Source organism: Chamaea fasciata, unplaced genomic scaffold (genome assembly GCF_029207755.1).
Source record: "Chamaea fasciata isolate MVZ Bird 193981 ecotype frontalis unplaced genomic scaffold, bChaFas1.0.hap1 SCAF_6, whole genome shotgun sequence".
NCBI lineage: Eukaryota > Metazoa > Chordata > Aves > Passeriformes > Sylviidae > Chamaea > Chamaea fasciata.
This window is the reverse complement of record NW_027094091.1, coordinates 72,996,127-73,015,613: the sequence shown is the minus strand read 5'-3', so window position 1 is coordinate 73,015,613 and position 19,487 is coordinate 72,996,127. Positions and strand designations below refer to the sequence as shown.

The 19,487-nt window shown below is 40.7% G+C and overlaps 1 protein-coding gene across 3 annotated transcripts in view; it reads left to right on the top strand.

Annotated features, from left to right (window-relative positions):
- The first annotated feature begins 1,453 nt into the window (after positions 1-1,453).
- PRDM5 (PR/SET domain 5) overlaps positions 1,454-19,487 on the top strand; it is a 59,532-nt gene continuing 41,498 nt past the window's right edge. For 2 of the 3 annotated variants that reach the window (XM_066184884.1, XM_066184883.1), the window contains exons 1-5: positions 1,454-1,654; positions 5,977-6,060; positions 13,235-13,357; positions 17,973-18,156; positions 18,899-19,073. In XM_066184884.1, coding sequence (XP_066040981.1) covers positions 1,562-1,654; positions 5,977-6,060; positions 13,235-13,357; positions 17,973-18,156; positions 18,899-19,073 — 659 coding nt within the window. In that variant the 5' untranslated portion in view covers positions 1,454-1,561. Of the gene's footprint in view, positions 1,655-2,213; positions 2,235-5,976; positions 6,061-13,234; positions 13,358-17,972; positions 18,157-18,898; positions 19,074-19,487 lie in introns of those variants that run through there. The other variant, XM_066184885.1, reaches the window with a different exon arrangement.

Genomic DNA, 19,487 nt, shown 5'->3' with positions numbered 1-19,487 from the left:
TATTAATAAAGGCATTTCAAGGAGGAAACTGTGTTTCCTGCCATTTATAACAAATATGCATCAAGGACCAGTGAAACAAAGACCGATGAAGCAATAGATTGTGCAAACCAGAAAAACTGTATGAAACCAAAATTGTGAACCAAGGGGGATTCGCTGCCAGAGCGGCCAGATCCGTGTTTCCAACACAGCGCTGATTGCTGGCATCGGAACTGTATTTTGCTTGTGGCTTTAAGTCTTTTTTTTCCTGTCAAATTTTAATAAATCCTTATATTTTTGAAATTGGCTGGTCATTTATAACATTTGTAAATATTTATTTTTCTTATGAAGCTTTATGATAGCTAAACCAAAACACCATAGATGCTAAGCACAAAAAGCCATTGTGTGCAAATAGATAAGGGAGCAAAATATAGTCAAAGGGAGCTTCATCTTCAGATAGACCTGATTGTTAAATTAAAATTTTCCCTAAATGTCCACCTATGGATGGCCAGGAATCCAACCCATTCAAAGCACTTTCACGATGATCTGGCATGTGGTAACTAAAATTCAGGACATTTGTTTCGTTCCTTCCAAATGACACCAACATAGAATTTTTCTGATACTTTGAGGGAAAACTACGAGCTTTTAATATTTAATGTCTACTATTCATACATCTGTTAAAGTAACGAGGTAGAGAGAAAAGACATTACGCTCCAGTGGTTTAATTATTATCATTAGCAGCCCAATTTAAAATTATGTCTATAAATAGTTTTTCTCCTTTTCTTATTTTTCCTTCTGCTTGCCTTGCATGCCTTCATACTCATTTTTAATTCCATAATCAGATATAACCGAATCCCTTTTCTAGCTACACCACCACTTCAGTTTAGAGAGCAACAATTAGTATGGCATCAAGGAAAATCCCAAAAATCCCCAAGAAAACTATTCAGCTTTCTAGAAGGTCAACGTAATATTGTGCATATATATAATGTATATTGTAGTTTTATGAAAGAGCACTGGTGTGATTTAGTAACCTGGTGGAAGTCGAACTTTTCGTCCCAGTTCGACCACATTGCGTCTAGTTTTAGGCAGAAAACCATGCTTCTGCCGGTATGTTGTAAGAATATACAGAATGGTGTTTTTTTTAGACAAAAAGCGTCATGTTTGCGTGTCCGCAAGGATGCTCAATTTCTGCCTTCAGATACGCGTTCCCTCGAAACCAACCCCCGAACGTGAAGGATTACTTGGTATCGAAGCGAAGCTGCCCTCCCGCATTGGCGGAACACAAAAAGAAAGGGGAATAAATCCGACCGGGACGCTCCCGCCCGCCACCCTCCCCTCACGACGACGCCACCGCCGCCATGGCGCCACTGCCGCCACTGCCCCGCCGGGCGCGCGCGCCCCCTGCGGCCGCCCCGCCCCGTGGCGCGGGCTGGCCCCTCCCCTCAGAGCCGGGGGAGCCCCGCATCCAGCCCCTCTTCCTGCCGCCTCCCCCGGACAGCTCGCCGCTCCCGGTGGGATGGAAGTCCCGCGTAAGCCTTTTCCTTCTCCCCGGTAGCAGGCGGCGGGGCCCGAGTTCGGTGCAAAAATGCTGGGCATGTACGTGCCGGATAGGTTCGCCCTGAAGTCGTCCCGGGTGCAGGACGGGATGGGGCTCTACACCGCCCGCAGAGTGAAGAAGGTGGGTGATGGCGGGGGAACGGCCTGGCCCGGCCCGGCCCGGCGGGGAGCGGATGCCACGTATCACCGGGGAGTTGGGCGGCTCTCCCGCCCCTCTGCCCCGCTCCAAGTTCGTCTCAGCCGCGCTGTGCCCGCCCGGGCTCCCTCTGCTCACGGGAGGCACCGCCCGCCCGCTCCCCGCTCCCGGTACAAGGAGCCTTCCGGGGTGCTGCCGCCTCAGGCGGGAAGGGGCGTGGGGGCCGGCGGAGGTTTTGCTCTGAGTAATTGTATTTTCCCCGTTTTGTGATTTTTAAAAGAAAACTAATTAATTGTTACCAAAAAAAAAAACCCCAAAAAACAAAAATCTTGGTTTGCGTGTCTGGCCCAGTTGTGAGGGCAGAGCTCCGCCGGGCGGCACCGCCTCCCTGAGGGGCCGCGCTCTGAGGGGAGGGGGGGGCCGTCCGGAGTTCTCGGGCTCCTGTCACCCCCCTCATGGCTTCCCGGGCTCGACGGGGCCACGGTTTAATTCCTTTTTTAGGCATAATGAAGCCGGGCCCCCGAACGATGTTATTCAGCCGAACCGAGTCTCATAGCCCAACCAGGTGATGCCTCTTCACACCTCATAACTGCAAGTCTCTTGATCATATGAAATTCCAGCTGAGACTGTCCAGGTGCCTTGTTGGGACACTTAAAGGCATACCGAAACTGTGAACCTATCATTAGTGTACACTTTTCTGTGTTGTACGTTTCCCTTTCCATCTTTGTCCTCGTTTTGGCTCTGATTTTTTTCCCCAACTTTTCAGTGGTGTCATCAACGGGACTTAGACACGGTGGGGTGGAGGTCTCACATTTTTACGGTGTCCCTGCATGTTAAGGGGGGGAGGGGGGCTGAAAAGGGAACACTTTTATATCATTTGGTTTAGTTCTTTAAAACTTCTCTGCCGAAGTTTGATTTGAGAATTTTGTGTGTTCACACAGCAAGGAAGGTTGTTCAGTATTAGCATTAATCCCTAGACTCTGAGCGAGCTCTGGAGTGAAACTCATGGGAATCAGAATGCCCAGTTCGGAGCTGTGGGGCTCTGAGCTTCTGTCCTTTACATGTTGGCAATTGAACCATTAGAGCTGCATGCTGGGACAAATAGAGAATTTTCCTGCCTGAATTATTCCACCTTATTTATGGACTTCGTACAGGCAAACAAAGTGTGTGAGGTCAGAGCTGTGCAAGCACCTAGAAGAAGCGTTGCAAGTGCGGTGTGTACTTGGTGAGCACTGCAGAAGGTAAAGGCAATAGTAGGATCTGTTTGTAGTTTGGAGTGTCTGGTGACAGTGTTGGTTACAGACCTGCCCTTTGGCAGTGAGTCCCCTGTGCTGGTAGCACAGACAGCTGTGGTGTGCAAAGCCCTGGTCAAAAGAACAGGCAGAGGAACCAACTCTTGAGTTGCTCTGTGGTTTTTTAAAACATACTCCTAAAATTTGTTGAGGACCTAAAAAGGATGTTCTCTGTTGGGAGAAGGGTGGGTGTGTAAATGACACAGGTGGGTACATCAGACGCAGACAGACTTCATTTTACTCTTCCATGGAAAGAAAATTCACACCTGAAGTGCTCTTAGCTTGTTCCCCTGTCTAGTTAATGAGGCAAGAGTACCACACTTCGTGGCTGTGATAAAGAGTAGTTTATAGGTGTTAGATTAATTCCGTGGAGTTTTGGGATTGGGAGGAGGTGTTGAATGTGACACTTTATTGTGAAGTAAGACCTAAGGTGCTGGGTAGGAAATACTGCACTGTTTTCTCTCTGTTCCTGCCACACAATTGCAGTTGTCTGAACTGAAAGTAAAAGAAAAAAAACCTGGATGATCTTATAGTCTGAAATTGCAGTACCAGCTTCAAAAGTGTTGTGGAGGCCTCTGAAAATTCTGCTATTAGTGAAGTTTTGGTAATAATGCATTCTGAACTTCTGCTGCCTGCCATCTGCTTGTGCACCTTCAGGCGTGCGGAGCTTTCAAGATTCTGTCTGTAATAATGAAACTTGGGAGCGTTTTGTTACCGTAACGAAGCTGTGATTCCCGTGTACCTTCTGTTTTCCATGAGCTGTCCTCAGGCTGCAGAGCACTCACATCATGAGGCTCTCTGTAATCATCAGAGAGCCATTGCGTTTCTCAGTGTTTTGCTGCCACTGTAAAATTAGTCACTGCTGCTTTTTGGGAAGCAACTGTTGAAAATAGCTTTTTCAGCATTGGAAGAATGTGCTTTCATGTACTGAATACTTTCTCTGCCTTCTGACTGTGATGTATGCCTCACTTGTATTGATCAGAGGGAATGGTGTGGTTTTTGAGTATGTTTTTGATTAATGTATGTTGGCATATAACAACATGTTTATTAACCAGAAATAATGTGTTTGTGTGTGCGTATATGTATATGTGAAGAAAATGTTCTGAAAGGCTAAACAAATAATTACACTTATCCCCATGGACCAAGACATCAGGTTTTGGTTTCCCCCCAGAATTTGAGAAGCCATAAAAAGTGCTTAGAAATGTGCATCACCTGCAGCTTATGTAATGTTTACTCTGTGTTCAGAGGTGGATTTGTTGCTTTTGCTGTTGTTCTAGCTTCCAGAAGGTCTTCAATAGTTGAACATTGCAGTAGAGATTTCCTGGTTTGGAGTACTGAGATGGGAATGATGTGTGGTGTTTCTTGTTCTGAGCTGTTCCTGTGCTTCATCCCAGCAGTGCTATGGGCCTCAGTGAAATGAACACTGTAGGTGCTGTACACATACAGCTGTATTCACCCATTTCCACCTTCTTTGCTGATGAAGTAAGAGAAGGAGGAAGTTTCAGCCTGAGTCTTAAATCCCAGGATTTGAAAAACTGGCAAGGGAAGAACTCTGACATTATTTATCAGCAAAATGATTAAGGGAGGTATGGAAATCAATGAGAAGTAAGGGTGGGAAGCCCCAGAGTGCCAGTTTTTACTGTCACTGCCCCTGTCTGGCTCCTTTGTTGCTCTGGGCTCCAGTTGCTGACTTCTGCTCTTGTGTTTTTACCTTCTGCTTTGCTGCTCCTTGAAGTGAAATATTTGTTGTGCACATTTAGAAATTTGTCCCTCAGTTCTGTTGCCTCATTCTGCAATGCCAGTTTTCTTTTCCTTTTGTTTATTACCACTTCAGGTTTAATTTTAAATACAAGTGGTTTTTTTGTTTTTTTTTTTTTTTTTTTTTTTTTCTTCTTCTTTTTTTTTCTTTTTTTTTTTTTTTCGGTTTTTTTTCGGTTTTTTTTAATTGATTTCCTATTTCCAGGAGGGGCAGTATTGGATGTTTTCCATTCCACTTTTTTCTCTTTTCCCGTAGGCAATCTGTAAAAACTAAGCAAGAAGGAAAGCACGTAGCAGGCTATTGCTGGGAATATGGAATGTGCCTGCAGGAAGGGATATATGTGGACAAGATGAATACTTTTTTAAACCAAAATACTGTTGTTTTTAAAAGAAACACCAAAGTTGCTTTTCAATACACACTTAAAATTTCTAATACTTGGAAGAGTAAGTGCTTTTGGATCTGGATGCTGCCTGGAGGAACACAGCATCCTGCATTCCAGGTTTTAGGGCCTGTCCCCGCCAATAGGGACAGGGCAGTGTGTATGGGGGGAAGTTGAGCCTGTGGGAGAGGAAAGTCCTGTTTGATTATTTTACCCTGCTGCTTCTGTGACATCTGTGCAGGAAAGAAACCTCGACACCAAATACTTTTGGAAGAACATGGATGCTTTCACAGAGGGTGTTATGACTAGCAGGTGGTAGAACATTTTAACTTTGTTTGTGATGGCTCAAATTAATTTATAAGCACGTGCATACTCCCTTACATTTTTAAAAAAATCTCTCTGTATGATCAAGCCCTCAGTTATTCAGTTTTTTGATTTGTGGCACTTCGAAAAATAGCATTGCAAATAATCTCACAAATAATTCCAATGTAAACATGGTGCTTGCCAAGTTCTTTGTTTTAGTTGGATGCCTGTTGCAAGGTGCTTCCTGAAAATTTTATTAGAAATGTAAGAAATTTGCCTTGTAAATTTCAGCCTTGTTTAAGATAAGGAAAAATCCTGCTTCCCAAAGGAGAAATAAGCATGCAGAGGGAAGGTATGGTTTTATGGGATTCTTCGAAGTATGAGAAGAATGGGAAAGAGCTTCGAGGTGAACCCTCAAGGATGTGCGCCTCCTTGGCAAATAGTAGGACAATAAAGGAAAACTCTCCTTTTGTGTTTGAAGCTAAAAATGACTCCTCTCCTGGAGTTTGGTGATTCACTAGCCTTTTTCCTTTTTCCCCCTACTGATTCTTTTCCTTTTATAATTATTCCTTAGGGTGAAAAGTTTGGGCCCTTTGCAGGGGAGAAGCGAATGCCGCAGGATCTGGATGAGAGCACAGACTGCAGGCTCATGTGGGAAGTGAGTAAAGTGACATCACACCTTGCAAAAAGTGCTCTCAGAATTAAGTTTTACTGTAACAAATCCTTTCTGTTTTTTTTCACAGCTTAACGATCCTGTAGTGAGGTTTAGTACTTTTAAATTGTGCTGCCTGGGTGGAGGAGGATTGACTTCTTTAAAGAAAAAGCAAATGATGGTTTCTAATCAATGTAGTGTGAAAAAACATCAGGTCAAGCCAAATACAAATATATTAGCACTGTGAAAAGCCATTAAAACGTGAACATAATTAGAAAAAATAAAATAGTTTGAATTGGGAAGCCGATTGTAAGTTACAGAGATACTGATTCATGCTGTTGAACAGGTACCAGCTTATGGCTTTCTTCTGCTGTAATATGAATTTCCTGGTGTAACACTTTTGTTGGGATTTGGCAAATTATGTAAGCTAAGTTTTAAAATTTTAGCAGTTTTTAGTGCAATGAGTAAGTGTGCAGTCTTGAGCAAAGTAGAAGCCTGGGGCTGTGGGCAGCTTTTTGTTTTCTGTATGCATTAGGCAGGAACAGCAGTTTATACATTAGTTCTTGTAATTAGGTACATAACCCATCCTAGCTCCTGCTGTACCTGTGTGTGCCTGAAGTAAAATCTGAGTTTACCAGTTGAGATTATACTGACTGAAAAACACTGGCAATAACAGCATTTCCAACTTGTTAAAAATGCCTTCTTTCTGGTGCCTCTCTTCTGTCTTTGTAATCTTTATTTGCTGCTGTAGGTCTTAGAGCAGAATTTCTTCTTTCTTTTTTTTTTTTTTTTTTTTTTTTTTTCTCCTCAGCCAAGCGGTTTCTATTGACTGCACACTTAGTCTTCTTTTACTCTGAGGAGGGGACGCATTTCTTACTGTTTTACCTTTCTGTGGTTAGAGGTGGAAGGAGGACTGTACAAAGAAAGCTTGTTTGACATCTGGCTTAAAGCACTATCAGTGCATTTACCACAAAATACATGTTTATTTGAAAAATCTCTGGCATTAACATCACTGAGCAGCTTATGAAGAAAGCAGAGTATTGATGCAGCCTTAGCAGAGCTACAGATAGATTCCATGCACTAGAATGATGGCTGAGAGTGTTGAAAGCCCATCTCTTTTTACCCAAACTCAGTAGAAATATCGTCAGTGGTGAAGTATTCCTAGGTGGGTGCTAACTCCAGCCTGTGAAGCCCTGTTTTCTCCCTTTCCCTTTCTTTTGTCTGTTTTAATCTAAATGCTCTTTCCCAGAGAAGAGGTGTGGACAATTTGTTCCCTTTTCCCTTTTGGGGAGAGAGCAACTCAGAGCAACCAGTTTCATCTCCCTCAGTTCCCAGATGAAAACAGAGCAATACAATGTGCCTTTGTTACAGATGTTTGCTGAGCACAGCACGTGTTATTGTGCCCTGACTCCCTTGCCTCTTCCTGATGTTTCTGCAGGTTGTTTTAAGTCAGTAACATGCTTGTGCTAGAACAAGTTTTCAGAAAGGACAGTGGGTGGATTACAGCAATGAGAAGGCCTTTAGGTTTGTTGGAAAGCTTTATGATTTTCCAGATTCCTCACTGCTCGTGCTTAAACGAAATTTATCTGTTTCTGCACGACAGAAAAGAACAGGCAAATACATGTACTTATTGGTGACACTAATGTGACCCCGTTGACAGCAAATCAGAAAATGAGATTTTATGAGCTGTTTTAAAATCATTTCATAATATCTTACTGTAACCTAGTTTTGAGAGCCTTGAAAAGATTCCTGCATACCAAATTTTATGACTTCCTGAATGTTTTAACCCAAGTTGTTCATGTTTACTGAAGTTGATCTGAACGTGAGCTTTATAATATAATTTAAATCATGCTGGGAGTAGTCTGAAGTTGAAAATTGAGACCAGGAATGCAGAGAGTAAGACTTGAACAGCTCAAGTAGATGGTTATTCCAGAGCCTGTGGGAGGCACGCACAGAAACTGGCCAAGTTTGTGTGTAGTCAGCTGTACCAAAGATATTAAAAATAATTAATTTGAAGGCTATTGGAGGGAGGCACACTGAAGCCTGACTTCACAGTCTGATGGCAGTCAAAAAAAAATGTTTATAGAGAGACCACCTTCAGAAAGAAGGCTCAAGCAGTTAGAGGCTTTTTTAAGTCAAGGAAAAAAAAATGGGCATTAGTGCAACATTTCTTTCTTTGGCATGTGATGCCTGGGATCCAGGCTTCAATTTTATGGAATGTTTTTCTGTGAGGAAGTTTGCCACATGCATTTCTAGTTGTGCAGAGTAGTGCTCTGTGGTGTGGTCTGCTTTGATCAGGCCATTCCTTTTTCTCCCAGACCAGCACTGTGAGTTGGCATCTCCAAGGCATCACTTTGGGACGGAATTGCACACGTTATGGTCTCTTTTGGTCTCAGGGGATAAGTGGCACCCAAAAGATTGATTGAGCTCAGTGATTTTGTTCAGTAAAATCCTGGTGATGTTAAGAGTTTCTCTTTTAATGAAATATAGCAGAATGCTATTACTCTGCCTGTAACATGCATAGTTGTGAAGAAATCAAAGGTTTATACTTGCTCATTCAACAGATTCCAGGGAAGTGGAAGATTCCAGCGGGTGGGAAGCATCTTTGATCTTGCTGTTATCTTTGTAAAGAGCTACAGGCTGAAATATTTTATTCATGAATAGTGTGAAAGGAAAAAAAAAAAAAAAAAAACCCCAAACAAACCTGTGGCAACCATTTAGTTAAGAGTGATAATAAAAAGCCAAAAAAATGTCCAAAATGGCTTTGTGCTTTCTCTTTCTTTCTGTTATAAAAACACCTCTGTGTATCCCCCAGCTCTCTGAGTGTTGTGCTGGTGAAGGGCACAGCTTGTTGCTGGTGATGAATTGGGAGTTCTGTTCTTACTCTTAGTATCCCACTCACACCTTGGTTAAATATTTCTTTGTATGTATTAGTAAACTTGGCATAGCAGCTTTGAACTGTGTGTATTTGCTGGAGAAGCAAGTGCTTAAAGGCAAGCAGGGAATAATCTTCAGGTATTAAAAGTTCACAGATGTTTTTGCTCTGGAGGCTCAGATGTGCCTTTGTGAAGGGAAGATACCAGTTCATTTATGTATGTTCAGTTCCTTTTCTTCATTATCCTCAACCAAGAAAGGGGAATTCATTTCACTCCTATTGGATTGTGGCAGGCATGTACTTCTGGTGATGATTTTGGCAAACGTTGAAACAGGGAGGGCTGGAAAGATTTTGTCCTTCTTCAAATCCTCTGACATAGCATGAAGAAATGTTGGTCAGGGTTGGATGGAACATAATACGCCATGTAATGCTGAATGTTAGATATTTCAGGTTGGGTTTCTGTCTGTCTGCCAGGATCATGTTTTCTTCATTGTTACATTAAAACCATAGAGATCAGAAATCAGTTTTTCAATGGAAGCCAGTGTTTGTGTTTATTTATATAAGAAAATGAAATGAACTTACATTTCTACTGCTTAACTCTCATCACTTTTGCTGTGACAGTTGTTTTCAGTTAAATAAGCCTTCCTGAAAACTAGTGAAGGCAACAGAAAATCTGCTATTGGCTGCAGCCAGCTTCAGATCAGAGCTTTGGTGTTTAGGATTGAGGTATAAGAAGTCAAGCATGTTAGGCTTGGTGTGTTTTAGTGGCTTTCTTCTTTTTTTTTTCCTCTTTCTTTGATATCTTGCCTATAAAATGTGCTTCTGGCATAGGAAGGCTCTTACACACAAGGAATTCAGTCAAATAATGTCCATAGATTCATGATAAAATAAATCTTAATTAGATGAATTCTGTGTTTGCTGAAAAGGTGAATATAATATTATAAATCTAGTTCTGAACAATATAGTCTTTTGTTTTTTCTGTATGAAGGCTTCCTTCCCAGTCACTGTTCCTCAAATACTATTTACATTGAAAACTGTTTGCTTTTAAATGTTTTTGGGTGAATATTTGTTTAATTTTCAGAAATGCTTTTGTTATTCTCATTTCTTAAATGATTTGGGCTTTTACACAAATCAGGAATTGGTGTACTATCTCAACTGCAAGTCTGTGTCCTGGAATTTCAATTTTAGTAAATTATTCTCAAATGGGATAGATAGGTGTCCAGAATAGTTATTAATGTTGTTATAATCAACTCTGTTAAAACTTGTTTTAGTCATCTTTTTCCATGTTAAATGTATGAGTTTGTGTTAATTTTAATGACTTTTGGAGGGGGCCCATTAATGATCTTTTGGTTTTGGTGATGAGAAGGATCTATTCCTGAAAGCAGCTGAGAGTGTTAGCCTCCCACCTTCAGTTACGGGATATATTTAAAGGGTTGAAAAGCGTGTGTTGCTGGGCTTAGGTGTTTGTATTCCAGTCTGAACTTACTGCAGAAGATCACACACCGTTTGCTTAGGGAGGTTTGGGTGTCATTCCAGAGAAAGGGAAGTTCAACCCTGCTCCTGAAAGCTCCACCGAATGTTTGCAGGAGTCTGGGAGTGAGCTTCCTGTACCCTTCTGTCCCTGGCAGGGTCAGGTAATGTCTTGCACCAGGAGGAGCTTCATTAGCATGGAAAACTTGCTGGATGTTTTGGCTGAAGGAAAATGTCACGTCCTGTCTCTGTCCCAGACATCTTACTGAGTGAGCAAATCAGCAGTTGCTGCCTCGGCTTTCTTTTGCTGGAGTTTTTTTTAATGCTTTCTCCAGCAATGTTAAAATATGAGTTTCTAGTCTGCAGTGAGCTCTATGATGGTCTAAACCCAAGATGCAGAAGTATTGCACCTAGCTGTTCTATGCTACAACAGTAAAGATCATATTTTCAGCTAATCAAAAAAGAAGCAATGCAGAAACCAGTACTTTTCTCTACATGATTGTTTGATGAACATAGATTTTTCAATTTAGAAATGTTTAGGAAGTGATTTCCAGAAAGCAGGCAGTGCCTTTACCGCCTTCACCAAAAGTAGCCATCTGCTTACTTGCAGTGAAGTTTTGTTCTTCTCTTGCCAGGTGTGCATGGTACAGCATTTGCAATACACTTGGGATGATTTTGAAGTAGCATAAGTGACAAATATGGACGTATATTGAAAATGTGGGGATAATTTCATTGCAGCATGAGAGGCTGCCAGATGGAGTAGTGCCTCTTGCTGGTGGGCATTGCCATAGCTTAGGTGTTACTTAGGCCTGTGTAGGGTTTCATATGGGGAGCTTGTATGTTGATCAGGGACACATCTGTTCCTGAGCTCTTCTGGTGCTTGTTAATGTGGCCTCATTCAAATTTTCCTGGTTGGCTTTGAGATGGAACCTCACCCTGTGTGGTGACAGTCATGTGTTTCATCTTACATTGAAGGCATTCTACTCAGTTCCTTCAGTGGCACCTTTTGTGTTGCTTCTCAAGAAGATAATTCTTGGTCTCCTCAGTCTGAGGTACGTAATGGGGATATGTGTATGCATTTTTGGTGCTGGTTTTGAAGTGCTACATTTGGGATCCACTGCCATCAGTTCATTGAGGAAACTCCGTATTCATGCAACCAGAAAGGGATTGGTTCATGTCACCAGTCTAGTCCATGCTAAGGACAGTGTTTTTGCACTTTTTCTTGACTTTTTGTGCTCACATCTGTATATTCAATGCAGCATTATTTCTTTATGAGGTGAATAAAGCAGTAGAAAATACAGAATGTTTTTAAGGGATTTATCTTATTCCTTTATCGATAGTTTCCTTATGTGTTAAAGCACTGTTTCGTGCTTGGCATCTCTTTATGGATTGGCAGAGACTCTGAAAGCATAACTGAGATGACTGTGTATCACTGAAGCAAATATAAATTATTCTTCTGTAATTTAAGGATCAAGCAAATAAAGAAAAAATGATGAAAAGTTAGCTGGTGTAATGTATGGTTTTTATAATAGGACCTGGATTGCTTCTCATTCAATTCAATTCAAGATCTGATGGAAGCCTTTATGGGATCTGCACGGTGGGCTCCTGTAACTTGTGCTTTGGTCGCTAAAGCACAAAGCCTCTGTAGAACTAACTGGGTGATTATTCCAGTATCACAGGATGGTTTGGGTTGAAAAGCGCCTTAAAGACCATCCAGTTCCAGCCCCCCTGCCGGGAACAGGGATGCCAGTCATGGGATCAGGTTGCTCAGGGCCCAATCCCATCGGGCCTTGAACACTCCCAGGGATGGGACATCCATGGCCTCTCTGGGTAACCATTATTGCTTAGTGTCAGGTAATATTGTTTCCAGGTGCATTTCAATGTGTAGGTTTGACACTTTTCACTGTGGTTAATCCATGTGTTGGAAAGTATGAGCTTTTAACATTTCAATGTTGGCACCTTTTCATGATGTGTCCTTTTTCCTTCAGAAGAGCAGTAATGAGTTTTGAAGATCCTTATTTGTTTGCAGAACTACAGTAATTCTTTTTTTTCTTAATCTGAGAACAACGTGCTGTCACCAGCTATTATTGTAATAGAATACAGTTTTTGTCTTTTTAATAATACCCTAAACGTTTAGGTAATTGAAACAGTCATACTGAAGAAATATGATATTGCATTCTATTAGAAACAAATATAGCAAGAATGTGAGCAATTTATATACAAAGCCACAAAGACAATCTAATTTTGATCTTACATAGCCAAATTCCCTAGCTCTTAGGAAATACCTGCCCTGGATACTTCTTGTTGACAGATGGAAAATAAAATCCATTCATTATATAAATAAGTCACATGAAATAATAGTGTGACTGGGCGACCTTTTTGCATGGCTCTCTGTTGTCTGGATCAGTGGAGATTCAACTGATCCATTATTTAAAATGAAGCAAACAGGGATTTTTTGGCAGTGAGAGATGCATTTTACAGCAGTGTCTTTATGTTTTGAGAGAGAAGAATTACTTATTTATGACTTAGTTAATACTAAGTTTTTATTTCTATTATCTCCCTTTTTCAATGTAAGCTGGAATTCTGTCAAAATTGTTGAAAATCGTCTGAATTTTATGGATCTTTAATGGTAGCCAAAAAGTCTACATATGGAGATGGATGTATTTTGTGTGCACAATTCTTTTTTTTAAAGTGGTTTTTTTTTTGTTTGTTTGTTTGTTTGTTGTTTTGTTTTGGTTTGGTTTTTTTCCACTGAGTGGAGAAAACCTGGACATATTCATTTTTAAAATGTTAATTTTGCTTGGGGATTTTTTTTTTTTTTTTTAAATGTTTCAGGTCCGTGGGAGCAAAGGTGAGGTCCTTTATGTCCTGGATGCCAGCAACCCACGCCATTCGAACTGGCTGCGGTTTGTCCATGAGGCTCCATCCCAGGAACAGAAGAACCTGGCAGCCATCCAGGTAGATTTGGGGGATTCCTACCTTTTGCTCCCTGTTACTGATTTACTAATTTAATCTCCTCTTTGGCCTTCATGTCTTGTGATAGAATTGCAAGATCTGAGGAAAGTAGCCAGCTGCTTTTCTTTTTCTGCCTTCTTTTTTTTAGAAGGGAACTCTCGTACTTCAGATAATACCACAAATAAGAGTGGTAGGATGAGAGACCAGGAAAGTCCTTGGAGTCTGATGCTGTTTGAAAGGTTTAAGGACTAATTATTTAGAGACCTGTATGTGTTTCATGCCAAACTTGGCTATGGGCTTAGGTGTGTGTAAAGGAGAATCATGCATTTACATTATTGTTCAATAAAATTAATAGTATCATATAATATACATGAAATATTACATAATTATTATGAAAGTGTGACAGGTTTGAAGGGAAGCATGATGCTGAAAATATTTAAGCAGAAAAGAGGAAATTGGACAATCTGTTTATCCGACAGGATGATCATGTAGTGCCTGAGGATAAATTAATAAAAAAGATAATTTTCTTGTCTTTGCTGTTGATCTGAATATATCCAGCTCATTTTTTCATTTTTACAGTTGTCGTTTGCAGCACTCTGTGGTAATGAGTTCCACCGCTTTAATTATGCTGAAATATGCTTCTGTTTTTCTAATAGACACTCCTTAATTTCACTTGATTTCCTAGTTCTGGTATAGCAGTGAATAGTTACTTCATTTTTCTATGCCATCTTTGATTTTTTGGAATTGTTACATACTTTCACTCTTATTTGACAGCTCTTCTCTCAGGCTGAAGAGTCTTAGTCTGTTTAATTGCTCATTTTTGGAAGCATTCTGTGACTTTACAGGATTCAGCTGAGACAGGAATACCTTTCCAGTTCCTGCTGTTGTTCTTTTGGAGATTACTAGAGAAATTAGCTATCTGCTTTTTTTTAACAGCTCAGTTTCACAGTAAATTAATTTCCACTCCCACATAAGTAAGAATTACATGACTGTGAATTTTTTTTTCTCAAAATGTATACTTTACAAAATGTTGTTTCAGGCTAACTTAAGGTATTTGCTGATGTAATCCGAATTGGCAAGCAGTCAGAAAAAATCGGAATTATTTATCAGCATTTCTTAAAATTACTGTTCTGCTTTTTCATCATGAGATGATTTTTTTCCCCGAGGACTAGCCTACGTGTTCCTGACATAATGATTACAGCTTATTTTGAGGCCAGACAAAAAAATTTTTTTTTTCCGTGCCAAGAAAACAAAATTTAATTTCTGATGAAATTTGTTGACCTCCTTATGGTAGCAGATAAGAAAGGCTCTCATACAGGACGTGTGATTAGCACCTCATCAGTGCACAGTCACTGTTAGCAAATGCAAAGTAAGGTTCACAAGAGAGAGCAGTGTGAACAATTAATGTTCGTTATTATCGTTCCAGTAGATGACCTGAACTTCTGAATAGAAGTTTTAATGGGATATCCAGTGCATACCAGTGGGTTTCTTGAGAAGGGAAATGATAGAAACAAATAAAAATCTGCTAAATTATCTCATGGGGTTTTTTAGGACCTTAAAGCCTATCCTAATACAGAATATTCAGATGGAAAAATATTCTAGCCTTCGTTGCCAGCTATTACTAAAAACTGCAGTATGGAGAAATGTCAGAATTGCTGTAGTAGTTCAGCCTTGTGTTCTGTTCAGTCTCACATTTGTGTCTCAGAGGTTTTCTGCCTTGCCATGCAGTATAACACCATAGGAATAGATCAGGAGAGAGAGCTGAGGCTTCTGGATCTTGTGTGTGTGTGCTTCAGGTGCTGTATTTTAGATGGGGTATAATCTGAATTCTGGGCCGTGTGTGAAATCATCTCCACACGTTTCCTGGATTGCCGTTTCTGCCCTCAGACATTGCCTGTATTGGTTTTACCTCTGCCGAACCTGACATCCTGGAGCTGCAGGGAAGGACTGGGAAAGGCAGTGTGCTTGTTTGGAGAGGTAGCTAGGGAGAACTGGCAGAACAGGTAGGCTGAAGAGCTGCTTTGCTGCCAGGGAATCAGATACAGAGGGAAGTCAGGTAACACTGAGGGCACAGAGACAAAGTGGGTAAGGATTAGGAAGGCTGGGTTGGAGCCTGCTGCTCAGGCTCTGAAGGATGGAAAGGCCCTGCACTCCCTCAGGTAACACAAGACTGTCCCGCTTCCTCCTCCTGTGTTTTAAACTTTCACGAGTGAAAACATAAGTGTTTCATGCTTTTGGATGAAAGTGTGATGGGCTGTCAGTGATCCCATGTTCCCTCTTACAAAGCAGGTATGAAGGTGTGTAACTATATGGAAAGGCCAAGAGTCTGCATGGAAGAGGTACCTGCAGTGGACCAACAAGGAGATAGCAAGGGCTGTTAGAAAACTGTATTTGCTGAGCAGGTCTGTGTGGCTTATAGTGTAAAACATGACAGTGAAGGCAGAGGTGAGAAAAAAATAATTGAATAATAAACCAGGAATAATATGAGAGGAGGTTGTGGTCTGCTGCAGATGAGTGTTAGGAAAACAGCCAGTGTGGTCTAAGCACTTGGGCAGGTGGAATGGCTGCAGATGTGTTCTTAGAAACAGGAGGGTTATTAAAATAATTTAAGAGACTGTTTACTGTGTCTGCATGCACATAGATTAATGTGATTCATGCAGGTGCTGCTGGTGGAGGGAGAGGTGTAAATTCTTTTGTGGTTTCTGGAGAGCTTCCATTGCTTTCACTCAAAATGCTGCCTTGAGGGGCTACTACAGCAAGTGGGTCTATCTTGATTAATTAGTGCTCTGAATACCTGGCTACTAGCATTTGTTTGGATGGAAAAGCCAAACAAATTAACCTTGGAGGAGAAAGGAGTTTAGATTGGGCTGGCACCAAAGTGAATTTCTTACCAATGCAAATGTAACCCAGAGCACTCAAGCATTGACAGCTCCTAGTACCTGGGGCTATTTTTGCCTGGGATACATGACTTTTAATTGTTTTTTTTTTCTTTTAATTTTCAAAATCCTTAATTTTTAAATTATTTTCAATATTATTTTTGGTAATCCAGTAATAGAGATGTGCTTCCCTTCATTAGGTTGTCTCACTTTTAGAATAAGGTTGTCCTAAACAGTGATATATTGGAGATTTGCCCCAATGGTTTTATCCTGTCTGTGTAGAGGCTGAGTGTAGAAAAAACCTTTTACTTTTCCTCATGTCAAGAGGATTTGTTTTGGCTTTAGACTGTACTTAATTAAAGGTTTCTGCAACTTGACAGAGACATATGAAACCCAGCAACTTTTAGGTGTGTACGGAGGTTAGATTGGTGTGCTGATAGATACCTGGACAGCAGAATAGATCTTGAGAAAAAAAAAACCTCATAATTTTTTGTTTTCCAATGCTGCTGTTGAGATAAGGACAGAGAAGTGATGCATCCTTGAAAGTAGTAGCTCTATCGAGTTTTCTGAATTAAGTAGGTTTCACTCCTGTGTGACAGTATCTTGTGTAAAATATAACAGACCTTCTGCAGCTCGAGGAATGCTACATCCCTGTTGACAGTTTAAGTTAATCTTAGTGTATTACAAAAATTAAAAATCATTACCTTGTCCTTGCTCAGGGAAGCTTGTTACAAAATATATGGCTAGATGCAGGGCAGAGAAGCTTCAGTTAACTTTTCTGGGTGTTAATCAGATAAGCTTGAAGATTTGTGATAGAACTTGGGAGTCTTCACTGCATAGAAATGAGTCTCCTGTGTTTTGGTCAGTACCTAAAGCAGTTGGTTCACATATAGAAAGAAAAAAGGTGTATCTATTTTACAGAGTATCAGTTTAGGGCACAGATGTGCAGATTCTTCCCCACACCCCATAGTGCTAGCCTTGGTAACTTTAATCAAGTATTGTCAAAGCCCAAATTTCTTAGCTTATGTAGCTATTTGGAAGCTTGTGCACGCATTATGCAGAAGCTTTTGGAGCTTATCGTTATGTAGTTTGTGCTGTTGTGCAGAATGGGGACTGGATCCTTTGGCCTTTTGTGGACCTACACTGATTTAAACCAGCACAGGGTTTAAAGAGCATTTTCCAGATGTGCCTTCTAATTTGATAGGGAAGATAACTGACCAGGGGTGAAAGCCTGTTGGAGAAGGCTGGGAATCTTAACGAGAGAGAGAGAGAGAGAGAGAGGGAGAGAGAGAGAAAATAGCACTATGTAAACATGCTGTTGGAGGCTGTGTTAGAATTCCTGCACTCAGCTGGGGAGTGAGATAAAGCTGTGCTGGTTATCTACATTTTGCTGTTTTTCTAATTCTCAAATATTTCATTTTCAAACCCTGAAGTTCTTGTCAAGCAGAGTGTGGCAGGAGAGGACTTCAATGCCACCTCCACCTTGGTCTAAGCTGCCGGGAATAGTGGAAAAGTCTCACAGGCGAGACAGGGGAGTATTCCCAAAATAGCAGAATACAAATGCACCCTTATCCATGCAGCCACACTGGGAAAGAAGTCTTAACAAGGCTGTTGTGCTCCCTGAGGAGTGGAGCCAACCTTTCCATAGTTGAGGGATAATATTAGTTTAGGGTCTCATGCTTGTCTAGATTTTTGTTTTTCTGACATAATTATTTATTGCCTCTATTTCCTGTTTGCAACAGGAAGGGGAAAATATTTTCTATCTGGCTGTGGAAGATATTGAAACAGACACAGAACTTCTGATTGGGTACTTGGACAGTGACATGGAAGAAGAGGAGGAGGAGGAGCAGGAAGTAACTGTTACCCAGGAACATGAAGACAGTGGCAGCAATAAAGAAGTGCAACCAGCTGGTGAAAAAATTGCAGGTGAGCAATATGTAAAATATAGGGTAACTTGAGGGCTTGAAAGTGGTAATGAAGAAACAGTTACAACACTAGCTGTATAGGATTGAGGACTTGGAAGGTCCCTGGGATCTAATCTGAGTTCTTGCATTATTTCTATCTCTTTTTGGGTTTGAGTTTGACTTCACTGCCTTATAAGGAGCAGCCAGTCTTGTGAATTACTGTGTGAATGAGTGAGCCTGGATTTCTCAAGTAGTAACCATTAATTTTTGAACTAAAGACAGAGTTCGTTTCATCTGACACACAGGCGTATGAACACTGAGCTTTTGCTCTAAGAGGGGTAGCTTCCTCCTTACTTAGGTGGGAGAGAAATAAACGTTCCCATAAAGCTATTCAGCCAATCCTAAAGTAAGATGTCTAGGAAAAGGAAGGTGAGCTGAGCTGTCTGGGGAATTCTCAGCATCTTTATCAAAGATGAAGATGAATTTATGAACGACTAATTGCACTGAGGTTCTAATTGAATTGAATGACTAATTTGGGCCAACAGTCTAAGTCACACCCATCTTAATACTTTCCATCCATTTTCAGTAATGCTGATGCTAATCCACTTAAAATGGGTTGTCTATAATCCCTTCAGAGACGTTGGTTTTTTGTGAGTTTCATGCCACCATTCTGCATAATCTGTTTCTGGCAGAGAATCTCTCTTAATGTAACCAAAAAACCTGGGACCTTCTCCTTTACATTGATTTTGCTTCCAATCATGCAGATCCCCTCACCTGCAAACAGGACCATGGCTGCCCAAACTGTGAATCCAGTTTTGCCAGCCAGGAGATCCTAGCTGAGCATCTGCAGACTTTTCACCAAAAACCCAGTGAGGAAAAGGAATTTAAATGCCGAAATTGTGGAAAGAAATTCCCTGTTAAACAAGCTCTTCAAAGACAGTGAGTAGAAACAGGAGTATTTTTTCAGGGATCATTTAAATCAATTTTATTTGATCCAATATTTCTCTTGACCAAATCACAAGCCAAGCTTTAATTTTTATGCATCTGTATTTATACCCTTACCCTTTGCTTTAATCTTTTAATATCTTAATTTCTCATATTTGTTGTAGAATTCAATGGGAATTGCAAAAATATTGATGATTTTTAATGTGTTGAAGTCATACACTGGAGACAAGACCAGAGCAGCAGTTTGCTCTCTGTCAGTGGAATATTTGGTAGTTTAGGAGGTGTAATTTTCAAGCTGTGGATGCTGGTACAGAATTAAAGTAAGATTTAGGGAAAAAAAAAAAAAAAAAAAAAGGAAAACCGGTGGTTAATTTTTGCTTAATTAAATATTTGGGTGTTGGAAAAACC